Source organism: Condylura cristata, unplaced genomic scaffold (assembly GCF_000260355.1).
Source record: "Condylura cristata isolate star-nosed mole 26May11 unplaced genomic scaffold, ConCri1.0 scaffold00015, whole genome shotgun sequence".
Lineage (NCBI taxonomy): Eukaryota > Metazoa > Chordata > Mammalia > Eulipotyphla > Talpidae > Condylura > Condylura cristata.
In genome coordinates, this window is record NW_004567116.1 from 36,490,591 (window position 1) to 36,504,217 (window position 13,627).

The window sequence follows — 13,627 nt, forward strand, 5'->3', positions numbered from 1 at the left end:
ACTAGTCCCACACCCATAAAAAAAATAAAGAACCTCTCTTGAGGAAATTATGGTCTATTGAGGAGGTAGAAAGATTAATAACTGAGAATGGTGGGGACTGTACTAGAAAATGTACCCCCCCCCCCCGTATGATAGAAGTGGAGTTTGCTTAAGGACAAGGGTTCAAGAAAGCAGGAGTTCAAAGGAAGAGAGGAACCTGTCTGATTTGCAACTTCATGACATAGATGACATAAAATGACACAAAGTATAAGGAGAAAATTTCACTTTAAAAGTGTATTTTCTGAAAGTGTAAAACTCAGTCATGTCTCTGAGAAATCACAGTACTTCTGGTAGGCAAAATTCCACTTTAAAAATGTATTTTTTGAATGTATAAAAATCAGTGACATTTCTGAGAAACCACAGTACTTCTGATAGATTAACATACATGGGTAGAAATAAAATAGAAATGTATTAAGCTGTAAAGGTTGCCTGAGGCCAGATAGTGAAGGGACATCTTTGACAAATAAAGATGTGGACTTATTTTAAAGCAGCAGAAAAATAAGACACCACAGTCATATTATCCAATTGCAAATTGGAAAAAATATAGAGAAGTCTGTATGAGGAAAAACTGGTAAGCAGGACTGTCAGTGAGGAAACCAATCAGGATAATACACACCAAAGTCTCAGCAAAGCTCACAGACCACTGAAAAGGGAAAGAATAGAATACAAGAGAAAAGCTTGAGATCAGACAGTGGAGTTTATGAATAAATGATATGATATTTGCTATGAGAACCAGTATGATATTTTATATGAGGACATAACTTTCCAAGAAAAAATAAAATTTTAGGATTATAGCCACAATCATCTTTTAATCCTATCCGTAACTCAGTGTCCTTCTCCTTGTCATTACTATTTTAATCAGATCAATTTAATGCAAATCCCTTCAGAACTATTTCTAGACACTTACGTATAAATGGAACTATCTGGAAAATAGAGTACTTTAGGAGGCTTTTAAAACATTTATGACAGCATAATGTTGTCATTTGCATTCTTTTTTAACTAAACAATATCTTTATTCTTAATTGTTGAAATTATTATGCATCATAACCATCTTTGCTTAACTATCAAACAAATAAGAAAAGCTGTGAACTCTATTTTTTCCCCCTTGCATAAAAAATGTTTTTATGCTTCACTATGCAAATAAGTCTTTCTGGCTAATAATAGAGCAGAATGGTCAAATCAAGTAAATTTCTTACTTTAATGAAATATCTCAAAAAGTTTTCACAATTTCATGACTTTGAACAATCTTGATTAAGAGCAAGTCTTTTTCTTAGCACATAATTTTGTTAAATCATTTTTTTATTATGTAACTGCTAAGAAGGATTTTATTATACATTTGCTTACAACTGTATTTATTCCTTTAAATCGCTCTTCACCTTTGGCCAGACTTTCTATTAGATTGCCTATATCTTTCTTTATTGTTCTTCTTATCCACTCATTAAGCAGAAGTTCCCTGGTCCCCTCTCCTCCCAGCTGCTGGCAACCACAATTCTCCTCCCTGTTTCTCTGCGTTTGTTTACATACTTCATGTAAGTGGAATCATGTGGCATTGTCTTCTGCACAGATTTACTTCATTTAGCATGCTGTCCTCAGGGCCCACCCAAGTCACAGTGTCAGGCAGATTTCGTTCATTTTTAAGGTGGAGTGGCATTCCATTGTCTTTGTACATCTTATATCACTTACCCATCCTTCCATCTGTGGTCTTTGGATTGTTTCCATATCTTGACTATTGTGGATAATGAGACAATAAATTTTGGATAACATTTGAGATCCTAATTTCAATTCTTTTGGGTAAATTTCAGAGTGGATTATATGGTAATTCTATTTTTTAACATGTGTGTGTGTGTGTTTGTGTGTGTGTGTATATTTTTTTTTTTTTAGGAAACACCATACTGTTTTCCATAGTGTCTGTACTATTTGACCTTCCCACTTATAGTGTGAAAGTGTTTTAATTCATTCACATGTTCACTAACCTTGCTAGCTTTTGGTTTGGGTTTTGACATTTGTCACAACCTAACAGCTGCAGTGATATCTGATTGTGGTTTTGATTTGAATTTCCCTGATGATTAGTCCTGCTGGATGTCTTTTATACCCTTTTCCCATTTTTGAAGAAACATTTTCCTTTCCTTTTTCTTTTATAAATTCAGTTCTTTGAATTTTGTGGTTAAATTGTAAGAGCTCCTTATATGGTTTGGCTATTAATCCCTTAACAGATGTATGGTTTGCAAATATTTTCTCATTCTAAAGTCTACCCTTTCATTCTGCTGATTATTTCTTTTGTTGTGTATAAGGTTTAACTTAGATGTTGTTAAATTTGACCAATTTTGCTTTTGTTGCTTATATTTTTGGCATCATCAACAAGAAATCTGATTCTAACATCATGAAGCTTTTCCCTGATATTTTCTTCTACTTGTGGCGTGTCTTTTATACATAGTTCAAATGCTTTTAATTTCCCTATTTATTTCTCCTTTGACCCATTGATAATTTAGAAAATGTTGTTTAAAGTCCAGATTTCTTTTTATTAAGGATCTCTAATTTAGTTTCATTGTTGCTAGAAATATATTTACATGATTCAGTGTTTTAAATTTTATTGAGTTTTATCCCCAATCGGTCATCTGTCATACAGAATGTTGTATATTCTACAAATTTACTATTTGACTTGTTATTTAAGATTGTGCTTTTTTGCTGATTTTCTATTTAGTATTGAGACAAAGTAGGAAAGTTGGGGCTTTTCCTTTGCAAAATTTGTGAGAATTGGTGAGGGTGATGCCAACAACTCACTTAGAAAGTCATAATATGTTTAATTTTTGCCATTGTGATTTTTCCATCACTCCTGAGGAAATTGATATCAATACTGAAAGGTAGAATTCAGAAGAAAGTAGATACATGGCAGCCAAAATTCATTAAGAAATAGATTAGTTTAGGAAAAATGGGAGACCCTTGATTTAGTATAAAGTGGAAAATGGTGACCTTAAAGAGAGCAGTTAAAGTGAGCTGAAATGGGAGCATGTTAAAGCAGCACAGAAGTCAGATTGTCTGGAATTCAGAGAAATAGATCTGTGTGCCCTCCCCTCAGCAGTTTGGTATACAGAAAGGGCAATAAGTTAGAAAGGAAACTACAAGGAAAGTCAGGATGAATAGAAAGTGAGAAAAAATAAGTTAGCAGGGAAAGAGGTTGAGGACAACTAGAGAAAAAGCCTTAATACACAGCATAACTGGGGTATAGATACTGGAATGCATGTAGGTGTACAAGGAAGTGGAAGGTGGGGGGAGGAGAGACAGATTGGTTTAGAAAGATTCACAAAAATATACCATAACATAAAATAAATCTTTTTATTCAGTTTTCAGATTCCAGATCTGAGCTATGTCAACATTTCCCATCCAGGCAGCCTCCAATAGCAGCTTCTCAATGGACCCCACCTTCCTGTTGGTGGGCTTGCCAGGCTTATCAACCGTCCCCTCCTTGTGGACATTACCTCTCATCACTGTCTACCTTCTTTCTGCCCTGGGGAATGGCACCATCCTCTGGATCATTGCCCTGGAGCCGACTCTCCACCGTCCAATGTACTTCTTCCTCTTCCTGCTTAGTGTGTCTGATGTTGGCTTGGCCACATCCCTGATGCCCACCTTGTTGGGTCTTGCCCTTGCTGATGCTCATGCTGTCTCTGCCTCAGCCTGCCTCCTACAGATGTTCTTTGTCCATGTCTTTTCTGTCATGGAGTCTTCCGTTTTGCTTGCCATGGCCTTAGATCGTGCACTGGCCATCTGCCGCCCTCTCCACTACCCAAGACTTCTCACTAATGACGTCATTATCAAAATTGGCCTAGCCATTGTTTTCCGATGCCTGGGTCTCCACTTACCGCTGCCATTTCTTTTGGCTCGCATGTCCTACTGCCGCCCACAGGTCCTGACCCATTCTTACTGCTTGCACCCAGATATAGCCCGTCTAGCCTGTCCAGGAGCTCGGGGTGCAGTCTATAGCTTCTTTGTGGTCCTGTCAGCAATGGGATTGGACCCCCTCATTATTTTCTTCTCCTATGGCCTAATTGGCAGGGTGTTGCAAGGTTTGGGGTCCAGTGAGGATCGCTGGAAGGCTGGACAAACCTGTGCCACCCACCTCTCTGCTGTGCTCCTCTTCTACGTGCCCATGATCCTCCTGGCACTCATTGACCGTCTTAGGGTTCCAATCCCTCAGCCTGCCCATACTCTTCTCTCCTATATCCATTTCCTGCTCCCTCCATTGATAAACCCAATTCTCTATAGTGTAAAGATGAAGGAAATTAGAGAAAGAATATTCAAGAGGTTGCAGCCCAGGAAAGTGGGTTGTTCTCACTGACAAAGATGTCTCTCCCCATCAACGGGTGTGTGTTTACCTGAGACAAAGTTCTCCATGACTGAGAACTCAACTCACCAAGCATAAAATGGAATGCCAGTTACACATCAGCTCCTTTCCATGGCGGTATCTGCCTGTTCCTAGAAGTGTGTGTATTTGTATATGGATGAAAGCACACAAGCCTCAGACTCGCAGAGGTCTACCTGTCATCACCCTACAGATCAATGGCATGGAAAGGGCCAGAATCAAGTATGTGTCTTGTTATTTTGTATTTGCCAGTTTCCCCAGCACATCAATTCCCTAATAGTAGAGGAAGTAAGGAATTGTATAGCAAAGGAAAAAGAAAACAAAAGCATTCCCACCCAACTGGTTGGGGGTCTCAGTTAATGCTGAAACTTCACAAAAACAGAGATGTGTCTGATCCACAGTGACTGAGTAAATGAGGAAGACACACATAAGAATCTTCAAACTAATATCTATGCTGTACAATTCTGATCAGGTCAACAAAAGGAAGGGGAAAAAATTATGTTTTTACCCTGTTAGTTTACAAAATACTAGTATAATACACATGTCCATTTATAATTAAAATTCCAAATAGTTTAGGAAAAATAGAATAAAAATTACCCTAAATTGGGCCCTCCCTGGTGGCGCAGCGGGTTAAAGCACAGCACTGAGAATCTAAAGCCGCTTCCGCATGAGTTCGATTCCCGCCTGCCCCGGAGGTGACCACATGGCGTGGCAGACCTCTCCTGACCCGCCCGCTGCTCCCCTCAGCAGTGTACCTCGTTGATCTGCCTGTTCTGTTCCCCACTCTGTCTCTGGTGAAGCCTCTCACCGCCCCTGAGCCTCTGGCCTATACCCCAGTTCTGTATGCACAATAAATAAAGCTTTAAAAAAAAAATTACCCTAAGTTATCATTCAAATGTAACTATACTTATTTATGAGTATATGCTCATAAAGGTAAAGTTTTCTATAGTTGGAATATTATCTACAGTAGATCGATTTTGTGTCTTAATTATTTTCCTGCCCAATCACATCACAGGTGTCACAGCAGGCAGATTGTACTTCTTTTCACTTTCATTTTCAGCTGTGCTGTGAGCAGTGCTTTCTCTGTGTTAAGAGCACTACATACCTTAAGTAGGTACTATCCCTTCAATCTGGCCCCCAGAAGGAGTCGCATGCAATGGTCCAGCACCAAACCAATAACATGGAGACCTTAAGCAAAGTCATCAAGCCAAAGCAGCCGGGAGCAAGGTGATCTGTTGTTCATCAACCTGATGGACAGCAAGTATTACAGCAAATGCTGCAGTTGTAAGCAACAGAGAATTTGCAATTCACATGCAGCAAGAGTGGGCTAGCAGTATAATTGTATTCCTATTCTATACCATAATTTCTTTATGCTTTTTTTTCCTTTATATCTTTAAATTATTAATACATAAATGTGAGGAACATGCTTTGTATAACAAAAACTGAACACTATATAAATTTTTCTACATATTCTTTTTCTTATAGCCGAAATGCCACCAAAGTAAGTATGGATATAATTCATTCAGATTCATAATATCCACATGGCATAGATTACAATTTATTCAACTGTTTCCTAGGAGTGGGCATTGGAAATTGTTCTTAGTTTTATGCCACTATGAACAATGCTACAATAACTATTCTTTAAGAGTTTTGCATGTGAATTATACCTTTATTTATTTAAGACTGATCTCCAGGTCGTCACTGCTGACTTCAAAGCATTATAGTTATTTTTCATTTCAGTGTGTATTTGTAGATTATTCCCTAACGGCTATATTAGTTCATATCTCTGTCCTATGTAGTAGTGTGTCTTTTCCTTCCATACCCATCAAAAATTCACTGTTTCCTTCAGTTTTGTTAGTGAGAATTACCTCATTTTAGTTTATGTTAAATTTCCCTATTAAGTGATTGTTTTTCATATATCTTATTATTATTTTGTTTCCTCCCGCATGAATAGTGTCCTCAAATTACCTTCATCAATTTTTGATGAGTTGATTGATTACATCAACTCAATAAATTTGATTATTTATGTTCTACTAAATTTTGCAAGAGGTCCTAATTTCCTGCATTTACCAATGTAGTATTTTCTTTGGTTTTGCTTAGGCAACCAAATTTTAAGCAAATGTAGATGGTCTTATATACTCAAATCCTCTTTTATTTTTCTTCACAATTTTTGTTTCTGTCACTCTTTTAAAAAGTATCTTTTACTTCTGTGTTCTGTGTAAAGCCTATTATGTTTTTCTGCTAAAATTGTCATAACAGTTTTAATTTTATGTTTCTATATCAAAAGTCCAAATTTAAATTACTTAAAGGTGATTATGTTCTAGTGGCAAAATCATCTATTAAATACATTCTCTTTTTTCTTACTGAAATAAAATGTTGTGTATGCTACCATGTGTATACACTGTGTTACATAGTTTTAATGACTCTTGATATGTATGAATGTCATATATCTGTGTGTGTACATATATATATGACCCAAGAATATATGGTAACTATTTTGCTCTTCTTAATATATATTTTACATATTTTAATAAAATTATTAGCTTTATTGAAATTGATTTTCATGTTACCTTTAAATGTAGGATTTTGTTGCTGTTATGAAGAAAGTATTTCTTCATATCTATCAAAATAAATATTGCTAGATAAATAATTTTATTGTTCATCAATATATTATTAAATTATCATATATTTTGCCAAGTTATCATATGCATTATAATGTTTTTTTAAATTTTTGTGTTGTATTTGTATTCAGAACATTTAAGTTAAAATAGATAACGTGTAATTTTTCTTCATCATACATATTATTCATTTTCTTGTTTTAGTTCATTAAAATCTCCAACCCATCATAAAGGACTGAGTGAAAAAGCATTAATATTTCACCTATTAGAATAATGGTTGACTGCTAAGTATTTGGATAAATGTTATAACATTTAAGTATAACATTTAATTTATATTCTCATTTTATTTATAACAAGTTTATTTAGTGATCTATACCAAATGCTTTTTTAGCATCTACTAATAAAACATTAACACTCTGATCTAAAATGTTGCTAAGTCTTAAGCCAGAAAGAGAAAGAAAAATACCAGATGGTTTCACTCATAGCAGGAGTATAATGGACCAGGCGAGAAAATAACAAAAATAATGAACAACCATATACCAGAGACATTTTGTGGGGGTAGAGTGGAGAATGGGATAAAAAACAGTGGGGGGGGATGCACGGGATTATGGTGATGGCACACGGGTGACTTGGTGATGGGAAACCCGCGGGGATTACAATTGAGATAAAAAAAAATGTACAAAATGATGTAAAAATAAACTTTTGTATTAAAAAAATGTCGATAAGTCTTCTGATTAAGAAGAATACACTTCAAATGAAAAGTAAAAACTGAATCCACTTATTGCTAAAACACACATCACATGTTAGAATACATTCTAAGGTGCAAGACTAGTTAAACCATCATGATATACAAACTCCCCCTGCTAAACGTGGAAATGCATTATAGTTCTACAGAGGGTAGAACTATTTTCCAGGCTTCATTTCTCATCATCAGCTTCTCTGGTAGCTAGTGAGGTTAGAGATTTGAATACTTCCTGTGGAAATTCTTCTTTGACACTCATAGAAGGCCAGGTCTCTCCCACATACTATATTAGGCATGCAGGAATAGAGGGAGGAGAGGAGGCTACTTCTTTGGGTACCCACCTCACCCTTCCATGTAGTGGTTGCTCTTTTATCTGCCATGTGGATTACTTGTAATTCTATTTTAACACTTACTTGTCAATTTGTGCACGATTCTAATTTCCTACTAATAATTATTTATAATCAACTTTTCTTTTTCAAATCATTTTGTGGTTCCTGTCTGTGGGTAGAATTTGTGTCCAAATCAAAAATATATTTTTGTTATTTTACTGTCCCTCCCTTTTTGAATTCAGTTGTTCTCAGTCATGATCACTGGAATCACATGGTAAATTGACAACTAAAACATTATTACCAATGGTCAGTGGGTTGACAATGATTCCTGAAAGTGATGGCATCACAATTACAAAAAGTCTCACTTGAGGTTGATTAGACATGGTTTAGGTATAGGCTGGATATTAGGTTATTTGGTGAGTGTAGAGCTCAAGTCTAGTCTCCCATCCATACTTAAAACATTAGCTAATACTTTCTGCATGGAAAGTCTTAAATACAACTGACTGTTGATTAGGCAACTGACAGCTCAGGGTATGCTGTAAAAATCAGAGAGCCAATAAAAGAACATTTAAGGGAAACTATCTCTTCGGTACACTTCTAAGAGTCTGGGAAATGATTAAACTAAAAGATTAACAGAGCTGTAGGCGGCTGTAGGTATATAAAGTCAGAACACTAAAAAAATACTGGGAATAAAAAATGAAGAATCCTGGAGTGTTGATAAATTAATAAGCCTAAAAAAGTCTGAGGGTAATGCCTGACAAGGTGGTATTTCTCTTTTGCAGGATCTGTCCCCCAACAATTTTTATTTTATCCACACCAACAAGCAGTCAGCTCTCAGCAAATATTGAACATGGAAATGTGTTAACATTGAGGACAAAATGGATTAGCCTTTAAAATCATTGCAGAATTGATGGAGTTATAACTAAAATAAAACACTTGTAGGAGTGGTTCATTTTTAAACTTATTAGATTTGAGGCAGCAAAGGAGGTGGCTGGTGGTAAGAAAATAAATTGGACATATTTTACTCAGGATAGTCACCTAGAATTTTAGTACTTGGGTATATCAAGGATAATGCACTACTGGGGTGGTTTCCTGAAGCTTGAATTTGATTCATGACTACTTATGGCAAATTAGGTGGAGATATAGAACTTAGCAGAACAATATAAACCATAGAAATTTCAAGGCAGATTAATTGTAATGAATTCTCAGAACCAGAGATTTCATCATGTGATTATTTTTCAGGAAAGAAAGAAAAGATCCTCCTTCATTGAGGGGAGTTTGGGAATGTATTTGGTAGAAGGGATGTGGTAGCTTTCAATAATTCAATAGTTACTATACCCTGAATAGTCTCCATAGACTGAACTAAGCAACAAGAGCTGCTTCTATGGAATTGAACTCCCTACTAACAATGAAAGTGAAAGATCCTGAGACCATGTATTCATGTTCATCAATAAGAATCTGGTTATTGTAGAGGGTAGCAAGGTGTGAATGGTGAGTTTTATCAGGTGATAAAACTCAGCTATCAGAGGTAATTGATCATAGAGTTCCTGGAGACAAGCTAAATGAAAGCAACTAAAGTGTTACTTTAAATGCTCTTAAAACAGAGAACTTCTGGGCCCTCCCTGGTGGTGCAGCGGGTTAAAGCACTAAGAAGCTAAAGCCACTTCTGCACGAGTTTTATTCCCAGCAGACCTCCCCTGGCCCACCTGCTGCTCCCCTCAGCATTGTACTTCATCAGTCAGCCCGTTCTGCTCCCCACTCTGTCTCTGGTGAATCCTCTCACCGCTCCTGTACCCCAGCTCTGTATGCATAAATGAATAAATCTTTAAAAAAAGAACAAACAGAGAACTTATGAGCATAAGACGGACATCAACCACTCAATGGGAAATGATAGTCTTTCATGTCATTTACGAGATTGCAATTCATGTATCAGAACTCATCACTTGAACATAAGCCTGGATTTTCGCTTGATGAAAAAGCCTGTGACGTAATCATGTAATTAAAAATTATCAGGGCTTTTCCCAAAATGGACCTATTACCTCTTACATATGTTCTCGTTCAATGAAGTAAGGAGACTCTCTAGATTATTTGAGGACTGCTAGAAATATTCCCTTAATGATAATAGGCAACCCAACATAATATCATGTTCTTTTTTAATTAAAATATGAGATTATTGAGGCAAGAATATTAGTAGACAAAATTAAAGGATAAAAATTGATCTCATAGAAATTCAAATGATTTTTAGTCCCACCTGAGTTTATTCCCTGAGTGGCTAAGTATGTAACAGGCTATATTACAATGAGAAGCTGGGGAAACTCATGTTATTAACACATCTGTGAAGTTTGAATCATTATGATGGGAAGGACAAAGCAAAAGGCCCAAAAAGCACAAATAAATAATATGAATAGTTGTCTTAGAACCTCATGGCACCATCACTGTTATATAAATGTTCCCCAATAATTCATGTCGCTGGCCTCACTGGGAGAGGGGGAAAATATTCAGGGTTGGTTCATGGGTGGATTGATTAACAAGTTGGACTAACACAAAAGAGAAAGCAATGGTACAATAACCCCAAACAAGTTGGCCATAAAAAATTGAAGGAAATTTCTCATGGCGAGCTATACCCTTAATTGTTAACTTGGTGTGGGAGAGGTTGTCTGAGGGGTATGAGTACTGATGAGTTTCTGTGCTTTGCTGGAAGGATTGTAGAGCTGGCTTGGAGCTAGAATTAGCAACCTTAGAAGAAGAAAGATAATGTAGTCACAGAAGTTGTATGTGAGCTGCATATTTATGAAACACAATAGTGAAAATTTTTGTATTTCTTGCTAGTACCCACCAATTACCCTTAATCTTAGAGGAGGAACTCAGCCATCAGGTAAAAAGAAACTATACATAGGTATCAGTTTGCCTTGACTCACTGTTTGTCCAGTGAATCATAGAATCATAATGGCAGCAATTAAAATAGAGCATAAACAAAAATGTAATTTCCTTTCTACCAAGGTTCTTCTTGGGAAAACAATGTGATCCTTATTCATGGGATGTTAATAATGTTATCACCAACTTTTAATGTTTAACTACTAGCGACAGGAACTGATCCTGAGGACTTGATATAGCATTTATAGTTACATTGGACTTGTCTCTACACATAATAAAGAATAAAATGACTCTAATTCCATAAGATTCAAGTTGAATTATATGGATATGTATTTTATGATTCACTCTATGGAATGCCTATTTTGGAAACATGCAGAGAATTAAGGCTGTTATGAAATGTTCAATCAATTTAAATGATTTTGTATATCATTCAAAGAGAATAACTGACTTATTAACACATTTTCCCACATTAAAGCTGGACTTTCATAATTGTATGCAGTATGCATGAATATATTATCTAGGTCTCGTATTGCAAATATAAATAGCTGTTTACATACAGTATCTTACTTCATCTTCAAACAAAATCATAATTTAGTGGCACTGATATGAACTTCCTGATAAGGAAACTAAGCAATGTCATACAACCTGTAAGTTGCATAATTAAAGCACTGAGGCATATGTAGGCACTGGGAAGATAATTACCCTGTTCTACCTTATTCTTAAATGGCTATATCTCTACTCTGAAATAATTAAATTTTAGATGTAGTGCTGCTTTTGAATTAAAATCTTGACAATAGCTTTTTGAATCTGCTTAGTCTTCACACTGTAGATGATAGGGTTGAACACAGGAGGGATGAAGAGGAAGACATTGGCCATGATAGTGTGGACAAAAGGGGGTGCCGAATGGCCATAGCGATGAATAAGAGATAAGCTGATAAGAGGAATGTAGAAGATGGCTACAGCAATGATGCGGGATATGCAGGTGTTGAAGTCTTTCTGTCGCCCCTCTGAGGAAGCAATGCGGAGGACAGATCGAATGATCAGGACATAGGAGAGCAATATACAAGGTCAGTCAAACCCTGTTGTGGAAAAGAGTGCAAACAGACCAGGGATGCTGTTGATTCTGTTGTCTGAGCATGAGAGTTGAATGAGATCAACACAGTAGCAGTATGAATGCGAAAGGTCCAAGGAACTGCAGAAGGACAGCTTTTTGACAAAGAGCAAAACTTGTAACATGACAGCAACATTCCTTATGGACAAGATCACCCCGATCTGAGCAATTCTGGCACTGGTGAGGACAGTCGTGTATCTCAGTGGGTCACGGATGGCCACAAAATGGTCAAAGGCCATGGCCAGCAGAACCCCAAACTCCATAAAAGTAAATCCATGGAGGAAGAACATCTGGGCAATGCAGGCATTTATGTTTATCTCTCGGGCTTCAAATCAGAAGACACCAAGTGTTGTGGAAAGTGTGCACAGGGACAAGCTCAGGTTAGTGGCAGACAGCATAAAGAGGAAATAGTACATGGGCTCATGCAGACTCTGCTCACAAAGGACCACAAACAAGATCATGCTGTTCCCAGTGAGGGCGATGACATACAGGAGACAAAAAGGGGTGGAGATCCAGATCTGTGCTGCTCTCAGTCCTAGGATACCATTCAGGAAGAAGGTCAGAGGCTGAACATTGGTATTATTGAGGATCAACATAAGGAGGGACTGAGAAGACGGTGATATTTGATTAAATGATCACAATCCATAGTAAATATATATGTTTCCCACAAACTTTAGTATTTTCTGACATTTCTGGTATTTGCAAGTTATTCTGTTTTTCTCTTGTTGAAAAGATTACCCTGAATTATTTCGCATTAAATTTTCAAAATTTTATAATATTCTTTGGTTAGGAAAACACCATAATTAAATATCCCCCTTCTAATAACGTTTTTCAGAAAACCTAAGCTTTATGTTGAAAATTCTGGTTTCCGTTATTTTTTATATTGTTGGTACTAAAATAAATCAATGAGGGGCCTCCCTAGTGGCACAGGGGTTAAGTCTCAGCACAATCAAACTATTGCCAAACACTGCAACATGAGTTCAATCCCTAGTCAGGGAGCTGATCTTATGGCACAGCAAACCTCTCTCATCTCACCTGATGCTCCCCTCAGCAGTATATTTCAGTAAATCTGTCTGTTCTGCTCTGTCTCTGGTGAATCCTCTGACCCCCTGCATCTCTGGCTTACACCTCAGTTCTTACATGCATAAATTTTTAGAATCAATTTGAAAAATAAAGCAGTGAAAAATCACTGAAATGTGGATGCCAGTGACATCTCAAGATACATGAATTTTATGTATGTGGTGAGCAAGTGGTCCAAAGAGCAATCCTAAAAGTAAAACAAAGTATAATCTCCCATTAATTGATAGTTCCTAATTTTATTGGCATTTTCCATGCATTATATATATAATCCATGTACCAGGTTAGGATGTAAGTAGTGACATATTTGCAAACTATGATTCAACAATAAAATAATCTCCCCAAGATTATTTTTATAAAGTACTATCTAATTGTTGAGAAAAACTTATAAATAAAAAAGACGGAGGGGGAAGGAAGGAGGGAAGAATACAGAGGGACAGAGGGAGAAAGAAAGAAATTGAAAGAGAAGAGAAGGGG

At 36.6% G+C, this 13,627-nt stretch overlaps 2 protein-coding genes across 2 annotated transcripts; one reads left to right on the forward strand and one right to left on the reverse strand.

Moving 5' to 3' along the window:
- Window positions 1-3,403: 3,403 nt before the first annotated feature.
- LOC101627395 (olfactory receptor 51S1) lies at window positions 3,404-4,375 on the forward strand. Its single transcript, XM_004683671.1, has one exon. The coding sequence runs from the start codon at window positions 3,404-3,406 to the stop codon at window positions 4,373-4,375; it is 972 nt and encodes a 323-aa protein (XP_004683728.1).
- A 7,343-nt stretch (window positions 4,376-11,718) lies between these two features.
- Window positions 11,719-12,669, reverse strand: LOC101627620 (olfactory receptor 51F2). The gene is given in 1 exon segment (XM_012725209.1): window positions 11,719-12,669. A coding segment is annotated over 1 exon segment (951 nt).
- Between the last annotated feature and the right edge of the window lie 958 nt (window positions 12,670-13,627).

What these genes read in the sequence shown, in the direction of transcription:
- LOC101627395 (XM_004683671.1), top strand. Translation starts at nt 3,404, where the DNA reads ATGTCAACATTTCCCATCCAGGCAGCCTCCAATAGCAGCTTCTCAATG.